The 25,221-nt window shown below is 43.8% G+C and overlaps 1 protein-coding gene across 1 annotated transcript in view; it reads left to right on the forward strand.

Annotated features, from left to right (window-relative positions):
* fgf11a (fibroblast growth factor 11a) overlaps positions 1–25,221 on the forward strand; it is a gene marked incomplete at both ends in the record, with an annotated part of 123,513 nt that overhangs the window by 75,387 nt on the left and 22,905 nt on the right. Inside the window, one exon of the mRNA XM_084042962.1 lies at positions 16,949–17,052. Within this exon, the coding sequence (XP_083899088.1) occupies positions 16,949–17,052 (104 nt within the window). The remainder of the gene's footprint in view (positions 1–16,948; positions 17,053–25,221) is intronic.

Genomic DNA, 25,221 nt, shown 5'->3' on the forward strand with positions numbered 1-25,221 from the left:
CACACTTCACACGTGTCCCCTGAAGTCTGACATACTCATCACGTGTATAAAGTTAACGCACTGCTGAGGCACATAGACATACAGCAGAGGTGTATACGTAAACTTAACATACACTGCTGAGGCACATAGACATACAGCAGAGGTGTATAAACTTAACACACACTGCTGAGGCACATAGACATACAGCAGAGGTGCGTGTTGTGCAGACACGTCGGGGAGTACTAAACGTCAGTCTCTGGAGGTCACCTCCGTACTGTTTTTGCACAGGTTTGAATTACGGTTCATTTTATAACAACTATAACTCCATCAGTCCCTGGGATCTGGCTTAATGCTATCCTAGGCCCCCTTGTAAAACACACACAAAACAAGAGCCCCGCACTGTCTCTGGGGAGAGGGAGACCGAGAGAGAGATACACAATGAAGATGACATGAAAGAAAGAATTAGAGAGAGACAGAGAGGGAGAGAGCGACAGAGAGAGAAGGAGAGAAAGATCTACACAATATACAGACCTTTATTGATCCCGTCAGGGAAATTCAGTCGGCAGAGGCAGCACAGCAGTAACAATATAGATTCAGATGAATACAAATGTAAAATAGATGCAGTCAACAGTAGTGACAAGATAACTAAGAGTCATGATAGAGAGATGCAAAAATGTGAAGAAACAATATCAAAATAGTATCAATAATATACAACAGTATACAACAGGTACAGTATATACACTGTACAGTATCAGTGAAGAAAACAACAATATCAATATTAGAATATAGATACAGTATCAACGACATACAGTACATCAGTAACCGCACTGCACAGTGTCTGTGAAAGAATACATGGTTAACTGTGACATGCAGTATCCATGCAAACGACAAGTATCAGTACAGTATTCAGTCTTTTTGTGAAGGACCTACGCCTTCTCAGAAAGAACATCCTGAGAGAAAGAGACAGACAGACAGACAGAGAGAAAAGAGAGAAAGCGAGAGAGAGAGAGAGAGGCAGGTAATTCTTGTCCAACTCATAAATGCTGCACTTTTCATTCAAGGTGGATTATTTATTCACTTGGGGTGCATGGTGGTTAGTTGACTGAGTGACATTATTGTAATTGAGCATCAATCTCCTGCACAATCATCTATCTGCCTCCATGGAATATTGAAAGGGGAGAAATGGCTGCGTGGGCATATTGTTTGTGTGTGCTGTTCGTGTGTGTGTGTGTGTGTGTGTGTGTGTGTGTGTGTGTGTGTGTGTGTGTGTGTGTGTGTGTGTGTGTGTGTGTGTGCGCGTGTGCGTGTGCGTGTGTGTGTGTGTGTGTGTATATGCGTGCATTTGCGCATGCAATGCACACGTCCTTGTAAGAGGTTTTGCATGCATTAACGGGTGCATGCTACTGTGTTTGTATGCACTCCATGGCAGTGTGCGTACATTCTGTACAGTATGTGTGCGTGCATGTGCATTTAGCGTGCGCGTGTGTGTGTGTGTCTCAGATTGACAGGCTTATTTCCCGCTGTGTCTCGGGTTCTTCCCAATGTAACCTGGCCCCTGGAACTCAGTAATCTGCTTGCCTTTCATTTTCATTTCATATTCCATCCATGCTACTGGAAGTGTCTAAGCATAAACTCAGGAAGAACTGCCTAGAGCCCTGAAGGAAGTTATGTTGATGCTGTGCACATCTGTTTACTGGGCATGAAAACAGTGTTGTGATTGGCCGTAAAAAGTGGTGGTCCCGCCCTAAAGACTAGTGGTTCATGTGAAGGCCAAATTAACCACTTAGATCCTTGCATCCTTATTGTGGGGAAAGCTTTTGCAGAAAATAGCAGTTTGATAAGCTTGCAATGCGTCGCACTGCAGCGCGTTGTGAGCTTGTTGAACTGCTATTTTCTGCAAAAGCTTTCCCCACAATAACAGAAAACAGAAAATACACTAGTGTAGAGCCCTGAGGGACTCGGGTCAGGAGTTTAAGTGATTCATACTGTATGTATTTGGCTAAGGGGCGAATGCTGCTTATAGGCCTGGCTCAGGGAAGAGAGGACGTCTCTTCCCATTCATAGTCCACCATGGGCACCGTTGGCGGTGCAGGCCTAATGCTGCGTTCACACGGGAAGATACAAAGATACATGCTATCATTCATTTTCAATGGAAGCCAGCGACATGCAGATACAAAGCAACATCCAACATTTGTAGCAGCTACAAAAGATACCAAGATACAAACTAAAGCTACAAATTGAAGTTGAGCTGGGTTCAACTTCCAGATACAAAGATACAAAAGTACAACTGTTGCTCCGATGACGGACGCACGCTTGATGACGACTGTGTTGAGCAACACAGATATAAAGCGACAGAGCGACAAATATGCTGTGTATCTTTGCATCTTTGTATCTGCTTGTGTGAACGCAGCCTAAGGCCTAGCAGGAGGACCAGCTTGCCGTAAAGAATAATGGCCACGGACCTCCACCTGAAAACGATTTTGTGCCAGGGACCGCCAGAAGAGAAGATTTGTGTTAAAAAAAAAAAAATCCCAAATAGCTGATGTGCTTGTGAATAGCCGTAATATAAAGTAGGGTTAAAGTGGCCGGAGAGATGGTGAGATAAACACATTTTGCCGGGGGCCCCCTGGAACACTTTCAAGGACGCCTAGGAGTCCCTGGACCTCACTTCAAGAGCCACTGCTATAGGCTGTACTGTAGCTCCTGGTGAGACGAGATAAGGCTGTAGGAACGTGCTTACCCTGTACAGTATCAAACAGTCCCCTGCTTTAGACAGCTGGCCTGGTTGAGTGACTCTCACTACTGAACCTCTATGGAATGCATCATACTCCTTCACTCTGTAGACGGTCATCTCTCTCTCTCTCTCTCTCTCTCTCTCTCTCTCTCTCTCTCTCTCTCTCTCTCTGACACACACCCTTCATCCCCTCCCGCCTTACTCTCTCTGTCAGTCATGATGACTCATCCTCCACCTACAGTACATACATCCTCCCTCTTCTCTCCTAAAGTCCTATAATTCATAGTCTGTGCGTTTAATGTGTAATTGTGTGTGTAGAAAGTGTGTACACCTCGCGGCAGCTGTACGTGTGCTAGCAGGGAGAGAGAAAAAAATCAATCAGCTGCAAATGGGAGAGATAATGAAGAGAGTAGTGTTCATATCTGACCGGAAGGACTGTCTGGCTGCTTCCTGACTGGTTTGAGGCCGGATCCTAAGGGTTCCTTGAGGGGGTACCAAATGGACCCTTATCATAGGTCCGTAACTCTGTGGGCCTCTCAGAGTTACGGGGGTCCTTGAAATTCAAAAGTGTGAGAGCCACTGTCCCAAATGAATTGCTTCTGCAGTCATACGCACTCAGGCCCTCGCAATGTAAAACACACACTGTAATTCATCCATAGTAGGAGGAGGAAGACAGAGCTGTAGTGAAAATTCAACACAGCACAGCTATAAGTGCTGATTTATGACACGCTCTGCGACAGCAAAGTGTTCGGACCCACCACACGGCAACACGCCACTGGAGCGCAAGCGCACACACTAGGGGTGGAACACGTATTCGAACTATAATCAATGACAATCTTATAAAATAATTGATTGGCCATGTTATTATGGGCGAAAACATTGCAACACTTGCAGCCCTAGCGTAGCGTACCCCCTCCTTCAGAATCGCAAACACAGAAACTTTTTCCAAAGAACAGATGACCGCTCAAGTTGTTTAAAGGACACAGCCTCGCAAGGCAACTCTCTCCACTCCTCCAGTTCTTCACCCCTCCCGCCTCCCCCCCCACTCTCTCTGTCTCTCTCTCTCTCTCTCTCTCTCTCTCTTCTTTTTCTCCATCCCGCTCATTTTTTTCCCTCTCCCCTCCCTCCGTCGGACAATTAAGTAGAGAGGCCAGGGTCTGGCTGGGGGCCGCTGAGCCTTGGCCCCTGGCCAGGCATATTACACACGGCTGCCGGGCGCCTCTGCCAGTTAATTGCTCATTTTACTAAAGCCGTCCTGTCTTATCGATCCCCCCCCCCCACCCCCCCCAGGCGGCCACCATCCCCCTCACCCGACCCGCCTTCACACACATGTCAGCCACACGCCCCCCCCCCCCATCTCCACCAGGCACCTCTGATACCAGAGGCTGCTGGACTCACTCACCGCGCCACGGCAGGAGGGGACGAACAGTGACCTCCTGAGGTCAGGAGGAGAGATGGAGCCCTGTACGGGGGCCTTTTCACACGGGGAGCTATACACTACGCCTACGTACCGGCTTGGATCTGCGGGGGGGGGTCACGCTGCGCTTTTCATGCTAATAGTTGAGTTTCTATGTGTCATGTAGAAAAAAAAAAGTTCAACACATCACAACTCTGGCAGTGGTGGAGTGTGAGACGACCACGGATGTGACGTTTTGATGGGGTCGCATCCCTACAGCAAGCGGGCAGTAGGGATGCGACCCCATTAAAACGTCACGTTCGTTTGTATTACTTTTATTAGGTGCACCAGTCACTTCCAGGGGTCAAATGTATCCGTGGCAGGACATGTCCGTGGCAAATCTTCTGATTATTATAATTTTTCTTTTTTTCATTATAATGTTCTTAGTTTGGTCATGTAAGCCCTGACTGTGCTGATAAAATCCAATTACGAAATCCCAAACACTGAATAGACTGAGGGCCAGATAGGGCCATGATGCATTGATGCCTGCATACTGCCAGTATACAGTTTTAATTTCATTTAATTAACGCAGAAATACTATTGTTATAAATTGTGTAGCACATTGGCATAGACAGTATGGCACCTTAGGAGTCCACATACATTTAGGGCTAGATTGATGTGCTTCTGGTAATAATGAACTACTTGGCAAAAAATGAAGGTGGACGAAAATGTCATCACAAGCCGGCAAGGTGATGACCCCTGGTCACTTCCCATGTGAAGTGACCTTACTTCTGGTGTGGGAGATGGGGTAATTTATTTTAATTAATAAAACATTTGAGCCAATCTGTATGATAGGGTATGTTAATACGATATACTTAGCACATCTGCAGTGGTTTGGAGGTGGTCTCCCTGCCTGATTTATACTTAATTGTGTGCCGGTGTCTCGCACCAAAAATACATGTGACACGTGAGCTTTTAGATCGACTATTACCGTTAAGTATGCATCAGGCGAGGATGCAAGAAATGACCTAATGAGAAAAGAAGAGTCAGCAGTTCAAGAAAAGGAGTCTGCAGCATGAATCAGGGATGAGGGAGAAAAATGTGAGGATGAGAGAGAGGAGTTTGTGATAGGCTAGAGGAGCAGCTGGCACGCAGCTGATGGACACTCAATCACCGTGTCTCCCCCCTCTGGTGGGAGGTCAGAGGTGTTGGCTGACTCCTCTCCTCTCCTCTCCTCTCCTCTCCTCTCCACTCCTCTCCTCTCCACTCCTCTCTTCTCTTCTCTTCTCTTCTCTTCTCTTCTCTTCTCTTCTCTTCTCTTCTCTTCTCTTCTCTTCTCTTCTCTTCTCTTCTCTTTTCTTTTCTTCATTTGACTGACTGTGGACCTTCAGTCTTGGCTCCTCCTGTGTTATGCAATAAATCACAGGAGAGGAAATTAGATGGAGTTCGTATTTTGGGGGTGGGATTGTGTGTCTGAGTATGTGTACATTGTCAGTGCGTACAGTATGTTGCTTGCATATGCATAGCCAATAAGCATGAATTAATTAGTGTGTGTATTTGCGTGCGCACGCACGCAAATGCGTACAGTACTGTAAGGTGAATATTGTGCTTTTGTCATATTGTTTCACATATTTGTGTGTTGTCACTGCTGTTGTATCCTACTGACTCACCTGCCAGTGAGGAGGACATAGAGCCTTCGTCCTACTCCTCCCGCCCATCACTCCCTGCTGACAGGTGCCGCCCCAATCCGTAGGAATACGTGCAGTGACAAATACCACCCTTCCCGCCGGCTTCCCTCCCCCGAACACACAATAGTGTTCGTATAGATGCTCGACAAAGCCCGATGCACCACAGTGGATTCGAACCCACAACCTGCGGTGGTGGGCAGGCGCTTTACCACTGTGCCACCTGAGCGCAGTGGTAGCGTTTTTCCCACTTTTTACACATTTTACAATGTGTAAAGAAACTCACAAAAATGTACCCCACATGCTGGACATACAAATGCCATACTATACAAGTGATGAAGGCTAACGTTGAATGTGACACATTCATTAGCCGAATGAGATCCATTCACTCACAAGAAAACAATAGCCACAATACTGCAAGGCCACACTGAGCGCTTCACTGGATGATAGAAGATAGATGACGACGCAGCAAGGTGCTGAAATTGATCGCAAAAGATCAAGGTGCGGAAGACAAAGACACAAATATAGCTGCAAGCAGCGATAATATGGGGCCAGGAGAGAGAAAGAGAAATGATAATTCCTTTAACAGGTCAGTTCATGAAAGTCCTTGCGGTCTTGTTTCCAATGAGTGCCTGTGAGCAATTAGGGGTTAAGAGTCTTGCTCAGGGACAAATTTCATGTCATCGACACATTTGCTGACCTGGCCTGGAATCGTACCTGGGGCAACCAGAGTCTCTGGCTCCCTAGGCGGGCTCACTAACCACTCAGCTATGGCCACCCCTCAGAGAGAGAGAGAGAGAGAGAGAGAGAGAGAGAGAGAGAGAGAGAGAGAGAGAGAGAGAGAGAGAGAGAGAGAGAGAGAGAGAGAGAGAGAGAGAGAGAGAGAGAGAGAGAGAGAGAGAGAGAGAGAGAGAGAGAGAGAGAGAGACGGAATAGATTGAAGAGACATAGAGAGAGACAAATGGAATAGATTGAAGAGACAGAGAGAGAGACATGGAAACGGAATAGATTGAAGAGAAAGACATGGAAATGGAATAGATTGAAGAGAGAGAGAGAGCGCCATGGAAACGGAATAGATTGAGTCATGTTTTTTTGCATTTCAACTTAAATGAGTCTGCATCAAGTGAGGCTTGAACCGGCAACCTTACGGTCATGAAGCACTCTCAGGTAGCTGCAACACTACCTATAGTGCTATATCTTTGTCCAGGTTGATATTGTCTGTTGAGGATCACAAACTCTTGCCTTCTGTCATGACCCAAGCCCCTGTTTCACTAACACTAAGATCACTCGTTCACAAACCATTTACCAATGAAGAAATTGTACATCTCCTCAGAACCAAAATTAGTGAAAGTAGCCGATCTACAAGCTCACAAACCATTAAAAGTTGTCAGATTGTACATTGGCTATTTTCACAATGAAGTATGTTGTACATTGAAAAAACATACTCTCATTGCTATCTGAAAAGTTGTGAGATTGTAGATCAGCTGTATGTAAAAAACACTCAATTAAGTATTTCATGTTATCTTTAACAATTGCAGATGTATTCATTGATAGTCATGTTGTGTGAAATGCAACTTAGATGAAGTCTGCACCAAGTGAGGCTTGAACTGGTGACCTTCAGGTTGTGGGGCACACATTTAAGCGAGAAGCCACCAACAGACAAGAACCTGTGAAAAAGGAGATCACACAGATCATACAGTTTCACGCAAATAGCTGAAAAATCCTGGGTTTAAGTGTTTTTCAAACTGCTCAAGATTGCGGACAATCTAAGGGCGGTGCTTACTGGTCAACGTGATAGATGTGTTCCTCATTAGTCAAGGCACATGTGTAAGCAGGTCTAATGGCTGTCGGCCAAACGAGGCATGACTTTTGCCTGTTTAAAGTTTCAATTTTCAAAAAATTGCTATAGCGCCCCCGTTTGACCAATTGGAGTAAGATTGGTTTCAGTGATATTTGGAATGGCCCTTTACATTTCTGCAAAGTTTCAAAGAATGGTAAGTCTGCATGTATGTGTTAGGGGCAGATGAATAATTGTCATAAAACTGCAATATTCATTGGCTCATTAAAGCTTCATTTTTTCACTTATGGAAGATATTTTGCAAAAGTTTTTTGGTATAGGTCCAAAGTTCATGTGTAAAAAGTTTCGTGCAGATTACTCAAAAATCCCAGGAGGAGATAGGTTTTAACTGTTTTTCATATAATTCAAAATGGTGGGAGATCTAAAGGTCAGAGGTCAAAAGTCAGAGTGTGAAAGTTGTTCAGCATGAGGAGACGCATGTGTGCATCGAAGTTTCATGGCTGTAGGTGAAACAGGGCATGAGTTGTACCTGTTCAAAGTTGTCATTTTCAACTGAGTGCTATAGCGCCACCTTTTGACGAAAGATTGTGAGATTTATTTTTTGATCGTTTTTCATGACCATCTATCATATGGCCGAGTTTCATAAAAAGCGACTGCACGGTTCAGCCAGAACTGGCAAAAACGGCGGAAGAAGAAGAAGAAGAAGGAACGGAATAATGCCAATAACAATATGGGTCCATGCTGGAAGCCTGGCCCCATAAAAACAAAAGAGCTGAGAAAGAAAAATAAAGGCACTGAGAGAGTGCCTTTGTTTTTACCATTGACAGAGAACGCACTGAGAGAGAACACACAGAGAGAACGCACTGAAAGAGAACATCAGACGTGAGAGAGAACGCACTGACAGAGAACATGAGACGTGAGAGAGAACGCACTGAGAGAACGCACTGAGAGAGAACACACAGAGAGAACGCAGAACATAGTGAGAGAGAGAACGCAGTGAGAGAACGCACTGAAAGAGAACATAGTGAGAGAGAACGCACTGACAAAGAACTCACTGAGAGAGAACGCACTGAGAGAACGCACTGAAAGAGAACATAGTGAGTGAGAACGCACTGAGAGAGAACGCACTGAGAGAACGCACTGAAAGAGAACATAGTGAGTGAGAACGCACTGAGAGAATGCAAGAGGGAGAGACGAACAGAGGGAGGGAGGAAGAAAGAAAGGGGAGGGGAGGGGAGCGGCTTCAAGGTGTGTACAATAGAGAAGGACTTAATTAGAGCCATATGAAATCCGTTTTATTTTTTTCCCAATTCCGTTTTATTTTTTCCCAAATTCTGTTTTTTCCATTTTAATATTTCTGAATTCTGTATTTTGCTTTTTATGCTCATTTTTACCATAAAAAAAGTGTCTGGTAAGTGGAAATGAATAAATGTTCAAGATATAACAGTCCATACATGGCCCTTGTTGTGTTATACGCAAAAATGTTCCCAAAATAATTCGGTGACTTCGGTCTGAGCATGCGCAAAATGGCGTCGCGCATGTATTATTGTTTCTATCGTCTTTCTAAGACTATTTCTACGTGGATTTTACTGTTTATAAAGTAGGATGTGGCCATGCAAAATGGTGGTGTCCCGTGGATTTGTAAAAATTCGCGGTAAAAAAAAATATTTTACCGCGATTTTTTTTTTTTTTTCAAATTCTGCAATATTCCGTGTTTTATTCCAATTCCATTTTTATTGGTCATTTCCGCGATTCCGTCCGCGATTCCGTTAACACGGATTTCATATGGCTCTAGACTTAATTTCACCAACATTTATCCCTTTCAGTGTCTCTATCCCTCAACTCTCTCCACCAACACTAACTCCTTGTATGTTTCTTTTTCTATAACTCTGTGCAGCACACAATAACACCTCTTCACAGAGGCCACATGGAGGAATTTGTCAAAGATTTGACAAAAAGGAAGAAAGGAAGAAAGAAAGGAAGAACGAAAGGAAGTGAGCTTGAACAAGACACATGGGACACAGAGATCAAGAGAGCCAGCCAGCTATAGCCAGCCAGACAGACATAGATAGACAGTTTCAGATCCTGATTTATACTTGCACACCCAAAATAACCGATTTACAAGCTCACAACGCGCCACATCCCCGACGCGTTGTGAGCTTGTAAATTGGCAAACATTTGGTACAGGACACTGTTGTAGGACGGAGCATAAATCAGGTAGCCTATAAGAATACAACAGGACAAAGATGAATGGAAGCATACAGGATTATACTAGTTTAATTTGAACGGCTGAATGTCAACAGGGAGCAGGGGAATTGGGAGGGGAGAAACTAGAAATAAGACATAGTACAGTATAATATTTAATACTCCACTTCATCTTATAGGCAAATGTTGTACTTTTTGCTCCACTATGTTTATTTGACAGCTTTAGTTATTATTTACTTGCAGATTTAGATTATTAATAATGAATACAATTATTAATCAAAAATCATGTTTAAGATCTAATATTTGCATAATGAGTACTTTACTTTAGCTACTTTACGTAAGTATATTTTTATGCTAACACTTTTATAATACTTTTATGACTTAATCTGAGTACGAGAGAGAGAGAGAGAGAGGGAGAGAGTGGGAGAAAGAGATGGATTGACTGACTGGAGAGAGAGATTGTTCATGGGGGAGAAATCAGTGGGTGAGGGAGAGGTTATAACCTAGAGAGAGGACAGAGGAGTGACGATGGCTGTCTCTGTCTGCACTCATCAACTGTCACTGTCCACCACTAAAACTAGGGACGCCAGTGACACTGTCTCACAGACAATGTGAGTCCCTTGTGCTCTACATTCAAGCTGTGCTGTGCGGTATGTTTCTGACAGCCACAAGGCCTGAAAATGTAGGGGGTCATCACAGTATTTTACTGCACATTGTTACAGGAGAGCTCAGAGGGGCGGCCATCGCTGAGAGCATAGTGAGGCTGCAGAGAGGTCCTAAGTTCGCACCCCGGCGCTGGTCTGGTCAACATAGTCAAAGTGTCCCTGAGCAAGACACTTAAAGACGCACTGAAGTGACATTTTCGGACATTTTATTTTGAAGGTTCAGCCCGAAACGTCGGCTCAACGACTCTAATCCAATCAGAAGGTCCCATCCCTTCAGGCTATGGGACGTTGGATCTCAATCACTTCAGCCGTGGGCAACACGGCTAGTGTTTGTTTACAAGTGAGAGAGAGACGGCCAGTGAAGCGCGTTTGCTACTACCTGGCTTATTTCTAACCTATAATGTTTTCAGATACATATTTTAGTGTGCAGATGAAGTTTAAAATGAGTAATACACTCATCTTCAATGAGATTCAAAACGGAGTATCTCTGTAATTAAAATCAGCTGTGTTTGAAGAACGTGCAGCTATGGGAATCAAACAGGTGCATGTAATCAAGATTCATTTATATTCACGAAGGTCGAGTTATGTCATCACGCAGCACGTTTTCGTTTACAGGAAGTAATTAAGATTGGCTTTTTAGGGACTTTAGATGTAAAAATACACAAAAATGTTTTTTTTTCATTTTTTTTGGCATCTATTGTTAGGTATGCCCATATGATGACCACGGATATGCTCTAAAAGTGTGAAAAACATATTTTTCATTTCACTACACCTTTAACCCCTATAACTGCTCCCTGAGCGCTGTACTCTTTGCGCTCACTGCTCTTAATAATTAAGAGCAAAAATACCCCAAAGGAGGGGTGACAAATGTATTAATTATAATAGAAACCACAGTACATATTTTATGTAAATTGTTGTTTAGAATTTTCAAGTGCTTATCTATAATCCACCTAAAATCTCACTTTGCTGTTATGTCAAGTCTGAATGAAAAGAAAATCAAGCTTAAAACAATCCTAGTTTGAAAACTAAAACAGTCGCCTTTCTTTTCCAAATGTGTTATTTTCAGCTGAGAAATAGTGAAAATCCTTGTGTCACAACGTGTGTGTTCTGTCAGCGACATTTTGTAGCTCTGATCTTCTACTTTTATATGAATATGAAATGAAAAAAGAAACGTTCAGTGACCTAGTAGTCGCTGCGTTTGGCCACAACTGCCCGTGGTCACAGACAGATGGGAGCTAAAGCTGTCTGGGAACTGTGTCCTTGTTGCTGCAGTAGTGACTCCTACTGGTTGATAAAAGCACCTGTTCAGCAGGGAGGGGGATCTGCACCAGATGGTGTGAACCTCCTTACACGCAGTGGTGGAAAAAGTACTCAAATGTTTTACTTAAGTAAAAGTATCAATACTGCAATGTAGAAGTACTCTGTTACAAGTAAAAGTCCGGAATTCTAAATTTACTTGAGTAAAAGTACAAAAGTATTGGTATAAAAATGTACTTAAAGTACCAAAAGTAAAAGTACTAAAATGTAAAAAAACAAATTGTACTTAAGTGCAGTACTTGAGTAAATGTACTTAGTTACTTTACACCACTGCCTGTGACACTACGCTGTCGGTGGATCTGTGGGGGTTGGCAGCAACAGGGAACACACAGTGCTATGGGGGGAACTCGCAATGACAAAGTTGTGTGGAGAAAATGAAAAACAGCAAACAGTTCTTCAAGAACACTAGGACAAATGACTGATGGATGATTCACAAGAAAGCACAAGCAAAATGCTCCAGTCTAGGAGAGAGTTTTAGAGACGCTCTTAGCAAACTGCTCCAAATCCCAGGGAGTGCAGCCTGAGCAGCGGCCCGTCCAGAAGTTCAACTTGGATGGCTGCTGGTCGCTACAGACAGATAATCCTCCCATTGTTCCCACGGACAGCATACAGAGCACCGCACTGCAGCAGCACACTGCCTAGGTCTGCTACACAGTCAAATCCAGAGTGTTCATTTAACTCTGAAAATGGCCCTTTATACTCTCTCTGAGTTAAATGACCATTATGGATTTTACTGTGTCGATGCCCTCTCTTCAGCTTAGCTCTGTGCCCTGCTATCCTTCTCTTCCCACCCTCCAGCTCTCCTCTCTCTCTCTCTCTGCATCTCTCTCCAACTTCATCACACGTTCCTCTCTATTTATTTATTTGTTTCAATGATCCCGAGGCACAAATTGACTCACGGCATTGATTTTGTATTGCGCTCGCCTCCCTTCATCTCTCTCTCTGTCTCTCTCTCTCTCTTGTCCTCCAGCCCCTCCATCTCTCACTCAAAAGACTTTTAATTGACCCAGTGGTCTCCTCTGTGGCTCACCATGTGTCTGGAGGAAGAGAGAGGGGGAGAGGGAAGGAGTGATAGAGAGGAAAACAGACAGACAGGAAGGCCTGCAAAGGAAGGATAGAGGCACAGAGAAAGAATATGTGAGAGACACACAGCGAGAGAGAGAGAGATAGAAAGAGAAGACAAAGGAAATGGGTCACTCTTACTATCCAAGCGGGGAGTTGTGTAATCCGTGCGATAAGCAAGGCGGCTTTGATTAAGCGAGGAAGGAGGACAAACTCGGCCTCCTTTTCGCCACGGGACAGGGGGGAGGAGGATGGATGCCTTCCCCTGCTGCACCCCACTCCCCCCCCCCCCCCCCCCCAACTCCCTTCACACCAAATAGGAGTGAGAGAGACAGAGAAAAGAGGAGATGGGGGACAATGAGAAGTATGGTGAGAAGGAAAACACAACTGGACAAGAGCGGCTGGGAGGAATACTTGTGGTGGTGTGTGTGCGCCTGTGTGCGCCTTTGTGTGTGTCTGTGTGTGTGTGTGTGTGTGTGTGTGTGTGTGTGTGTGTGTGTGTGTGTGTGTGTGTGTGCGTGCGTGCATGCGCGTTCGTGAGCGCACACAGAGAGGGAAGCAGCATGCACTCGGCTTCTATTTGTCATCTGGCCTGTGGTCGCCGGTGACACCTTGTTCATTTGCGAAAGCATCTGTTTGAGATTCAAGGATCGATCGAGCAAACAGAAGCAGGGTCGGATGGTAGAGAGAGAGAGGGGGAGAGGGAGAGAGACAGAGAGAGAGGGGAGGAGAAACACAGAGAGAGAGAGAGAGAGAGAGATGAAGGTGACAGTAAGCTGCGGTATACTTTTTCTCCACCTGTATCCTCTCCGTTAAGCTTCTGATACTGTGTTGCGTTTGTGCAACGGGGCGCCCAGACGGCAGATGGCGGGGCAAAATTACATTAATTTGTGAGATTCCCACATGTATCGTACCAATACAGTTTTTAAATTCCATTAAATTCCGCTCACTTCTAAGGTCTTGATACAAATCTTTGAAAGAATCCTCTATAGACATTTTCTCATTCTAACACTGACCCTCAACACTCACAGGAACATTTTCATACTTCATAGTACCTTGAATTTCACCTTGGAAAGTTTGGTTTCTTGTGACGTTTATGAACGTGTTGCCCCTGGATAAGAGTGTCAGCTAAATGCCCCAGATTTGTCTCTTCTATTCTATTCAGTGACAGGGTAAAAACTGACGGAGGCTAATAAATTGTATTATTTAACCACATGAATCCATAGCATCCATCCACTGGGCATGTCATAATAGCAACATCGAGCTGTTTGCCCATTCCCTATCTGTAAATGATTTTCAATCTAGAACTGATGACTTTAGTTAGACTCAACGCCTCAGACGACAGTTTGATCGGAATCTGGCTTCCCTTATAGATCCAAATGTCTCCAGAGTCAATCTGAAACACGTCTGAGAAGCAAGTTATTGTGACAGACAGCCACATCAGCACTTGTCTACAGAATACTAAACTCTGAATATGTCTGAGAATTCACACACACAATGCTACAAAATGATGAGTCAGTTACAGTATGCCGTCTCCTTCTGTGGTACAGGAGGCCTAGATTAGCTCTACTTAATTTGTAAACAACATATTGCTAAATAATATCACAGTCTTTAAAGTTTTATGATTGAATTATAAAGCCGCGCAGCAACTGAAGGCTCTTTACGGTGTTTTAGATCAATATTAAATTACACTTTTGAACTGCATTGGAGTCGCTGGCGAACCGTGAGGTAAGCAAACTTTAGTGCCGGATTGAGAACAACAACAACCAAACAAACAAACGAACAAACAGATGGAACAGTCAACAGCATCTGTATGTGTTAGCTCATATAGTTCACAGATTGTCTAAAAGGTTCACACATAAAAAAGAAACTAACCCCCTGTGTTAGTTAAAGGACCACTTCACCCATTTTCAACCTATCTTCGTATAATTGGTCCTCACTATTGCTCATTATAATATGGTACCATTTGTCTACTCACTCTGTGTCTCAGAGGAGGGCTGTGGACAGTTCAGAAACACGCCTACCAGTGACGTCATCGGTAGGCAGGTTTGGTCATTTCATACAAGATACAAAAAAATGTTTTTGCTTCTATTATAGCATGCTAACTTTTCAGGAAGAGAAAGCCTGCAGTTTCTATTAGCTTGGATTCCCAATCGATGTCAGTGGTAGGCGGGTTTCTGAACTGCCCACAGCCCTCCTCTGAGACACAGACCAAGTAGACAAAAATGGTACCATATTATAATGAGCATTAGTGAAGAACAATTATATGAGGATAGGTTGAAAATGTGTGAAATGGTCTTTTAAGTGACGGGGAAATGAGAGTGACAACTTCACTACAGTACAGCTACAGTAACAGTTTTTGGGTGAAATATTAGTGCAATCATCCTCTTTTGACAACCGTTAATGCTGTAGTGTACATCAATAGAATTATAAACACCGCTAATTTTCCTGTGTGCTCCAGCTAGACGGGGTCAGCACAAGGTGGAACTTTACAATTCTATATGTGGTCCACTCTGTTCTCCCAACCCGATCGACTGCTTTGGGGGCGTCGGGGTGTCACGGTGGCTGACCGGCCCGTCGTGGCGATGTGACTGTGAGCTGTTGTTGGGGGGACCTTGCATGGCGTCCGCACAGTGGCTGCAAGCTAGGGGCCATTTTTGTCAATACCACTCAACTTAGCATGTCACTTCTAATAAGGCTCTGGGTTTTTCGAGGGCGCCACGGGCCGGTGCTCAAGACTTCACGGAAGGGTGCACATACAGTATACTGAAACTGGCGAGTGCTTTCACCCGCACAGGATAGCAAGCAGAACTGACTTGGCGGCTACAGTACGCATGCATACATTCAGAGATATATGGAAAGTGAGGTGTAGCGATGCTCACAGCTGGCGAAAAAAGGTAGCAACATGTGTGCAAGCCAGCCAAACACACACTCAAGCACGCACACACGCATTTACGCACGCGTGCGTGCGCGCACACACACACACACACACACACACACACACACACACACAATGTGTGCAGGGGTGGAGCTCAGAGCTATGCAGACAGAGCATCCAAGGATATTGGGCAAACTGCATTACAAAGTGGGGTTTACTGTGCGGGATATAAGGGTACATTAATTTGAGGTAGGCTGGGAAACTGTCACTTTTAATGTATTCCCTATTCTCCACGTAGCAGTGCACTCCCCATCACTGCTCTCTCTCTCTCTCTCTCTCTGTCTTCCTCCAACGGGGGAATTTATTGTCACTAACAGTATTTGTCTGACATCAGGTGTGGCAGAAACAAACTCATTCTCCATCTTAAATGTCCATTCCCTTAATTCTCATGGTCTCTCTCTGTTTTCTCTCTCTGTCTCTCTGTGTGTGTCTCTCTCTCTCTCTCTCTCTCTCTCTCTCTCTCTCTCTCTCTCTCTCTCTCTCTCTCTCTCTCCACACACACACACACACACACACACACACACACACACACACAAATCTTTTTCTATTCCAGTCTTTGACAGATATACAACACGATCGGGATACAGGCATGAAATAGGAGAGACAGCTGGAGCAAGTGTCTTTTTATGCGACACAGAATCAATGTTCATCAATTATTCATCAAAAATGTGGAACGCCCTACCAAAAGGAGTAAAGGAGTGTAAAACCCTACTCTCTTTCAAAACAGCCCTAAAGATACACCTTCAGGAGGCTGCATTTGGAAAATGGCCCCTGTCTAAGTCCTAACCTAACCTACCCCCCTACCCCCCCCTCTCTCCTTTTGTACATATTTCTCACTCTTCATACCAGTAACCTGTAAACTGATTGTATGACATTCTATAGTAGTTGTGTATATCTGTCTGTCTCTTATATGTCATCATGATTTGTGTGCATGGGGAACTCATTTGAAACAAGCTCTGTGCTTTTATGAGTCTTCCAGTTTAGTAGACCTTGTATTGTGAATTTGTACTTCCATGTACTGTTGTTCTCATGTCTTACTAAATAAAGTACATCAATCAATCAATCAATCAATCAATCAATGTGAACTGTGTTTATGGAATGAGAGAATGACTGCTTTAGTAACAACACTCCCCCCTCCCCCACGCCCCTCTTTCCCTGTGTTTTTGCAGTGCAGTTCAACTTGATTCCTGTGGGTCTCCGGATCGTGGCCATCCAGAGCACAAAGACGGGGCTCTACGTCGCTATGAACAGCGAGGGCTACCTCTACACTTCGGTAACCTAACAGTTCTGTTATTGTCAGTGGTGGAAAACAGTACTCACATTCTTCACTTAAGTAAAAGTATCAATGCTGCAATGTAGAAACACGGAATTCAAAATGTACTTGAGTAAATGTACAAAGGTATCGGTGTCAAAATATACTCAAAGTACCAGTAAAAGTACCCATTATGCAGAATGTCACATTTCACAGGTTGCACAGGATGTATAGAAATCTTATGAAAATAGCCAATCTACAAGCTCACAATGCGTCACGCCGTGACGCATTGTGAGCTTGTAGATCTGCTATTTTCAAATATCTCGCAGATATAGGGCTGAAGTGGTTAATAATGCATGTTTTGAAATATAATCAAAACCTGCAAAGTGACTACTAACTAAAGTTTTCAAATAATTGTAGTAATTGTAGTGTAAAAAGTACAACATTTCACTCTTGAGATGTACTGGAGTTAGATTAAAAGTATAACAAATTGGAGTGTACTTAGTTACTTTCCACCACCGTTTATTGTTTAATGGCTGCAGTCCTTACCTTAGACCTCCTCTGTAGACCCTCGGTACTGAACGTGGCAACATGCCACCACTTCCAGTTGAAACAGTATATCATCCTACTGTATACACGGTGCTTGTAACTATAGCTTTGCTTGTGTTCTCATTTAGCTGATTTAGATGATAATAAAAGAGGGCCCGCTAGTTATTTGGATGAAATCTGCAGTTTCAGCAAGTTTTCTTTTCTTTTGTTTTCTTTTTTTCTGTTGCCATTTTGTTTTTGTTTTCCAATTATTTTTACCAGTTTTTTTTCTCCCAATGTAATTGCTATGCCAATAAATTCCTCCTAGTCGTCACCGCTATTGCACCCTACTGGCTCACCTGCCAGTGAGGAGCGCCCAACGTCCTACTCCTCCCGTTCAACATTCCTCACTCACAGATGTCACCCCTGTCTGTTAGAGTACTGTATGGGCAGTGACAAAAGGTCGCCCTCCCCGTCCGGCTTCCCTCCCCTGAACACGGCAAGTTGTGTTCATATAGACGCTTGCCCAAGCCAGATGCACCACGTGGGGTCGAACCCCTACACTCCGCAGTGGTGGGCAGACCCTGGCAGGCCCTGTGCCATCACCCAAGCGCTTTTTTAGTAGTTTCATATTTGTATTGGGATAGGTCAGTGTAGAGAGACAGGAAAGGGCAGAGACTACATGCGAGTTGGTATGGTCTGTGTTGCGTACTAACTGATGATGAGCCACCAGGGACCCCTTTTCAGTGAGTTTTAATGGAAACACTTATGTTTTGTTGTATGTATGTAATAATGATGAAGATGCTGCAGCCCAAAAAAATAGGAGAAAAGTAACAATGAAACAGCTAGTAAAATACTATTTGCCTTTGCATATGTAATTAGGGAGGGACCTAAGATCTATACAGCAACTGGCAGAATTGATAGAAAAGCATTTATTCTCGAATTTCAGAAAGGCATTTAATTGGACGCTAAATGTGTGTAGGATGAGTCATCAGCATTTCTTTAATTGTTAAAAAACTCAAAATTACCATTACAACTACCTACAAAACTAGGTTTTGTCATTGTTGGGACAAATACTTGCATATAGATGACATTCAGTGCAAGCCATTGTGATAAGCAAATATAAATATTGATTTTGATTTCATGGTGCTTTAACACAAGATTAGTCTGCAGTGTTTTTTTTTTAGAATAAGAAAAGGTCCATCCCCCAGAGGAAATGTGGTTGACAATATAACTGCTTATACAGAAACAATTTATACCACACAGGAGCATGCCGCTTTGCTCTCCTGGTGTTCTATCCATGTGCGTTGCACAAAAAAAAAAGAAAAAAGTAAACCCCATTATCTTTGCTGGCGCGCGACATAAACAGTATCACACTTCATTGCACAGTGTGTGTCGGAGCAGGTGCCTCCTCAGCAGAAAAGGCTTTGCTTCAATAACGTTGTGTCAGTTACAGGTTCCCGTAGCCTCACATGCACTCAATGGAAAGAAGATGCATGGATATAGTGTGTCTTATATCTGCTAGACTTGTTGTTGTTGATGTGTGTACATACGATACGATACGATACGATAATACTTTATTGTCAGTTTGCACTGAAATTTGTCTTGCGACCCAGAAACAGCCATGTATGCAACATATAACAGTACACACATTTGACATGACACAAGAAAACAACAAAATACAAATACATACATAAAGACATGCAAAGACAAGAGCAATGTCCACCACTCAGCCTACCCCTGGCTTATAACTCCTGATTAAGCCTCAATGTCGTCTGATGGACAAAGGACCTCTTCAGTTTGACCTTATTGTATGTAGGAACACTGTATCTCCTTCCTGAAGGCAGCAACCTATATTCTCCATACAAAGCATGGCTAGTGTTTGAAGTGATATTCCTTGCCAACCTTATCATACTGTTATCATACGTAGATGTATAGAGCCTCTGAAGTGGTTGTCCAACAATCTTTGAACAAATGTTCACTTGTTGCAGCAGTTGTGACTTTAAAGCTACAGACAGACATCCATACCAGGTGGTACTACAGTACTGCAGGACACTCATAATAACAGAAGTGAAAAACAAAAGAAGAATCTGTCTATTAGCACCAAAAGATCTCAGACGGCGAAGGAAATAGACTCTTTGTTTTGTCTTCTTACCCACTGATTCAATCTGGTCTTTCCATGACAAAAGGTGGTCTATTACTACTCCTAGGTATGTATACGAACATACCTGGTTGATCTGTTCACTATGAATAGTAATAGGGGATCTGTGTATCTCTAGTGGGGCACCAAAAACAATCTCTTCTGTCTTCATCATATACACGTATATACATACAGTGTGTGTGTGTGTGTGTGTGTGTGTGTGTGTGTGTGTGTGTGTGTGTGTGTGTGTGTGTGTGCGTGCGTGCGTGCGTGCGTGCGTGCGTGCGTGCGTGCGTGCGTGCGTGCGTGCGTGTAGCAACTGTAGCAACCATTTGCTCCATGGAACCTCCCAAATATTGTAAAGAAACTAACTGTTGTAGATAGTAGTGAAATGTATCATGATTGAGCAACTACATGACCTATTAGTCAGAAATGTAAACAGCACGTGGTGCAGTAAGGATGTAAGGATTATACAAAAACGTCATGGAGACCTGTTTACATTGTGGTCCCGTATTCATAAACATAGCATACAAAATGTGCACAACAATTGTCATAGAAAAATACAAACAGTACATGTACAAAGGAGATGGAAATATTACATTGACCTCCCCTGTTAGATGTTAGTCAGGCCAATTGTGAAAGAAACCAGTGATACACGTCTTTTAATTTTGGTGGGAGAGCAGTAGAATGAGAACTTTCCCATTGATCTACAATTCATTATTAGGCCAACTGGCTGACCAACTTTGTAACTTCATTAGTCATTTCTGACTCTGTGACTGACTCTGATTGTGATTCAGAAACATTGGGGTTTATAGGGCTGGCCCCTGAGGTCCAGCCACAAATGTATTGCTGCCAGAAGAATCACTCATGTCGCGCACAGACGCACGCACGCACACACACACACACACACACACACACACACACACACACACACACACACACACACACACACACACACACACACACACACACACACATCCTCATCATCCTTCATTGTTGCATTGTCGGGAGTGCATTCTTTTGACTTTCCATACATTTGTTTGCATCATTCCGGGCCTCATGTATGCTAGACGTAGCTTAGCTCCAAAATGGAACCTGGCCCTTGCCTCTGGCTCTTCTTTCTGGGATTTATCTTCTTGTTGTGGGTACATTTTTGAATGCCACAAGACAGTTAAAACTAAGGGCACATACCTCTTGCGCACAAACACACAAACATACACATACGCACACACGCAAGTAACGCACGCACACGCGCGCGCACACGCACAAACGCACAAACACAGAGGCGTAGAGGTTATACTTTCCTAGCCAATCTCCTGACATAAGAAAGGTGACCCATTTTCACTGAAGGAAAGAACCACAGTGGAGAGAGTAATGGGGAGAGGGAGAGAGAGAGAAACTTTACAGAGAAAATCCCTCAGAGATGGGGGGGGGGGGGGGCAGGGTGTACTCTTTCAGTTTGTCTTTTCTTCGTCACCTTACACTACCTGCTTCATATTGTTCTGTGTGCAGAGAGAGGACGAGAAAGACGGTGGGCGATGCACACAGAGAGAGAGAGAGAGAGCAAGAGAGAGAGAGAGAGAGGGGGGAACAGAAATAGAGGTGGAGAGAGACACATGCCCTAGGGGTTGGGGGCGGGCGGGCGGGTAGGGGAGGGGAGGGGTTGGGGGGGGTTAGTGCAGAGCCTCAACATCCTCCTGTTACGTAACCTCCCCTTAGCATGTGTCGAGAACAGGGTCTCCTCCTGCGTCAACCCCAGCCCCACCCCCACCCGCCGCAAGGACAAGTGGCTTTTAGCGGAGCGCTGGGAAATATAAGCATCCATGTATAATGCAGCTCCAGCAGGTTGGTGGACGTGATGCCGTGCCTACAGCAGCAGCCAAATGATTTATGGAATCTACTGGCCGCTGAGTTCAACAGTCAGGGTCGCGGGGTCATCGACAGGTTGAAACACGCTTCGGCCAATGATTTTCATTGAGGCTGTCTGCGTAAGTGTGTCTGAAATCATTACAAAGCGTTGTTTTGTTTTATACATAATGACACGCGCAGTGCCATGGTAGCAGCCGTTGTGGAATCGTTTGGCAGACAGGCTCAGAGAGCGATGGATTCTGCTACAATGGGATAATTATAGTTGTTTGATCGTGAAAATGGCAGTAATCCATTACAAGACCGAGGACAATACTGCCAAATAATGCCTAAATTAATACTAAGAACTATAGCTGTTGGACTGCATTTGAAGGGAGAAAGGGAATTTAAGTTACATTAACTTAAGTTACATTTAAGTTAATATAACTGGCCACATAATTCTCTCCTGTCACCACTATAGAGACATGTTTCACCTCATTTGAAAGGGACAGTACAGTAGAAGTCATTCCTGACCAATTAACCCCAGAAGTGCACTTCCCCTTTATTTATTTTTTCAAATAAAATAAAAATGCTGTAGTTCATTCAAAAGCTTTGCTTAGTTGTCAATTAAGACAATTCTTTATTGAGTTGTTCTTGCTGAAAGCAGTGCTGTTGGGGCACGTACAAACACGGCTAGAATTGTGCTGCAACTTGGATGTTAAGGTACAGTAGGTTCATTGTTTTATTTTTTTGCTTTATTTTCAGAGGAATCTACAGCAATTCCACTGTCTGATTAATTCCTCTGAAAAACACACACGCACACGCACACACACACACACACACACACACACACACACACACACACACACACACACACACACACACACACACACACACACCTTGATGAAAGGTGTATGCTGGGCCACTTCAGTGGTCTCTAGGCCTTTGTTCTTCTCCTAAAAGGAAAAAGAAACACCTGTCCCTTTCTTCAACATTTCTTTGTTGCAGCCTTGTGTTGCTTGAGAGGGAAAAGGCCACAAGTGGCTTCAAGTCTCCCAGACGTCTACTTTATATGGTTGACTTGGAGATTCTCCAAAACATACTCTCATGCTGGGATTTAAGGGACTTTCACGCACGCTCACGCGCATGCATGCATACACGCGTGCGTCACACGCTGTCTTAATTCATCGTAGGATATAATTTTATTCGGTTCACTTTTGTATGCATGTTTCATTCCAAAACAATTCTCGATTCGATTTTGATTCTTGGGGTCACAATTTGATTAAAAATAGAATATACCCAATCAGTTTTATCTAAATTATTTCAGTCATATTGTTTTCATCTGGACTTTAACAACCAAGTGTAGCCTAGTTATTTCCAACAACATATAATTTATATATATATATATATATATATATATATATATATATATATATATATATATATATATATATATATATATATATCTTTTTTTTTTCTTCGATTTTTGGAAATTGTGAATCAATTTTGAATCGTTGATAATAAGAATCGCGATTCTTACATTCACCCCTACCTATGGGCCACATGGCTCCAGAACCATTGGTTCCCATGGCTACTTACTTTCTTACCGGCACTGGTAATGCAGATGTATTTGGTTTCAGTTGATGGGTCTTGGGTCTGTGTCCAGGTCCAAGATCTGACACACACACACACACACACACACGCACACACACACACACACACACACACACACACACACACACACACACACACACACACACACACACACACACACACACACACACACACACACACACACACACACACACACACACACACACACACACACACACACACACACACACACACACACTGTAAGACAACACCCACATACACTACACACCCACAGTAAACGCGCTGTCCCCATCTCCCCTCTTGCCTTTCCTCAACCAGAGAACACACTTGAACTCCCATACTATACTGTACAGACCTGCCGAGGAGTCCCTGCGAGAGCTGTCAGCACGGCAAAACGCATCACAAGTATTTGGTCTCCAAGTGTTGATCCAGCCACCGCCGTCTGGCAGGCGGGAGGGAGGCAGCCAAAACATCCCACCTAAGACCTGATGTTTAAGATTCACTCGACTAGCACTTTTCCCTGCCGCGTTCTTAAAACTCAGACAAGGAGCAGTGGAGAGGCAGAGAGAGAGAGAGAGAGAGAGAGAGAGAGAGAGAGAGAGAGAGAGAGAGAGAGAGAGAAAAAGGGGGGGGGGGGGTAGGCAAAATTCATATACCACAAAGATGATTGATGTAACACAAATAACATAACAATATTTTGCTGGTTTGCACTCTGCATGCCAGAGTGGACATTGCGCGTAAATGATTTTTCTTTCTGACATTTTCCTACATTGATTTAGCCCACAAAATGATATTTCATGTGCACGGTATTTCGTTCAAGGGAGGGTGGAATGTATATTGAGCGAAAACAAAACAAAGGAATGACGTGTAGGTCTACTGTAGGGGTGACTCCGGAGGTAGATTGGCTGCTTGGGAATCGGATGGTTCCTGGTTCAATGCCCCGGCTCCCCCTGGGTTAGTTTCAAAGTGTCCTTGAGCAAGACATTACACCCCTAACTGCTCCCGATGAGAAGGTTGGTGCCTTGCATGGCTGCCTCTGCCGTTTGTGTGTGAAAAGGGTGAATGTAATGCACATTGAAAGCACTTTGGGGGGAAAGAATACCTATATAAATGCAGTATTAAGTGTGCCTGCCATGCAATGGCAAAACACTTATTGTAATCTGCCATACTTAATAATATTTATTAAGTGTGCCTGTCATGCCAATGGCAAAACACTTATTGTAATCCGCCATACTTAATAATATTTATGCCTGCAAAATTTGTCCCTTAACTCCGCCCGCACCGTTGACACAACCCCGGGACAAGTGTGCCATTATTTTTCTTGCCGTTGCCTTGACTTTCAATGGGGGGAAACAGAAACAGCCATAACTCTGGTTCGCAGCATGCTGCCATCTCTAAATTTGATTGCGGACTCAGACCACCAATTTGCACAAGCTGTAATTGCTGAAGCCCTGCCCCCTCTGTCTTCCTATTGGCTGGGCTTTAAACAGCCATAACTCCACTTCCCAGCATGCTACAGGTGTCAAACTTGGTAGGTGGCCCCACAGACCTCCAATTTGAACGTGTACAGATCACTGTCCATGAAATACATTCTGTGTATAATAATATACATCAGCTCAAACACAGGGGGAAGTAGTTGGAGTTCAAGGCTGTAGTAGTGTAAGTGGACAACTTTAAACTTCAGAGACATGTGCACACTCACATGACCATGTATATTCATGGTGTTCATAATATCGTCCCTGTCGGATGGAAACCTCATATGTCAGGATTCAAATTCAAAAACATATGAACAGATCTACAGATCTTTTTAGAGCTTGTGGATCTGCTACATTTTATGCTTTTGTGTGATGCTGTAGTATGATCAAGTAGGGCGTCAATTTATGAAAAAACACAAAAAGTTAAAATATGGAGTCAAGAGGTTTCTGCCCAACAGAAACGATATGGTGTGTGCCTCTTTGTGTGTATGTACGTGCGTGCGTGTGACATGTCTCTGCCTTCAAGAAGCGGAGTTCCTCAGAGGGACACAGTGAGTGACGGGGACGGGCTAATAATAACAAAACAGG

The sequence above is a fragment of the Gymnoscopelus microlampas genome (assembly GCF_963454915.1).
Source record: "Gymnoscopelus microlampas genome assembly, chromosome: 19".
Lineage (NCBI taxonomy): Eukaryota > Metazoa > Chordata > Actinopteri > Myctophiformes > Myctophidae > Gymnoscopelus > Gymnoscopelus microlampas.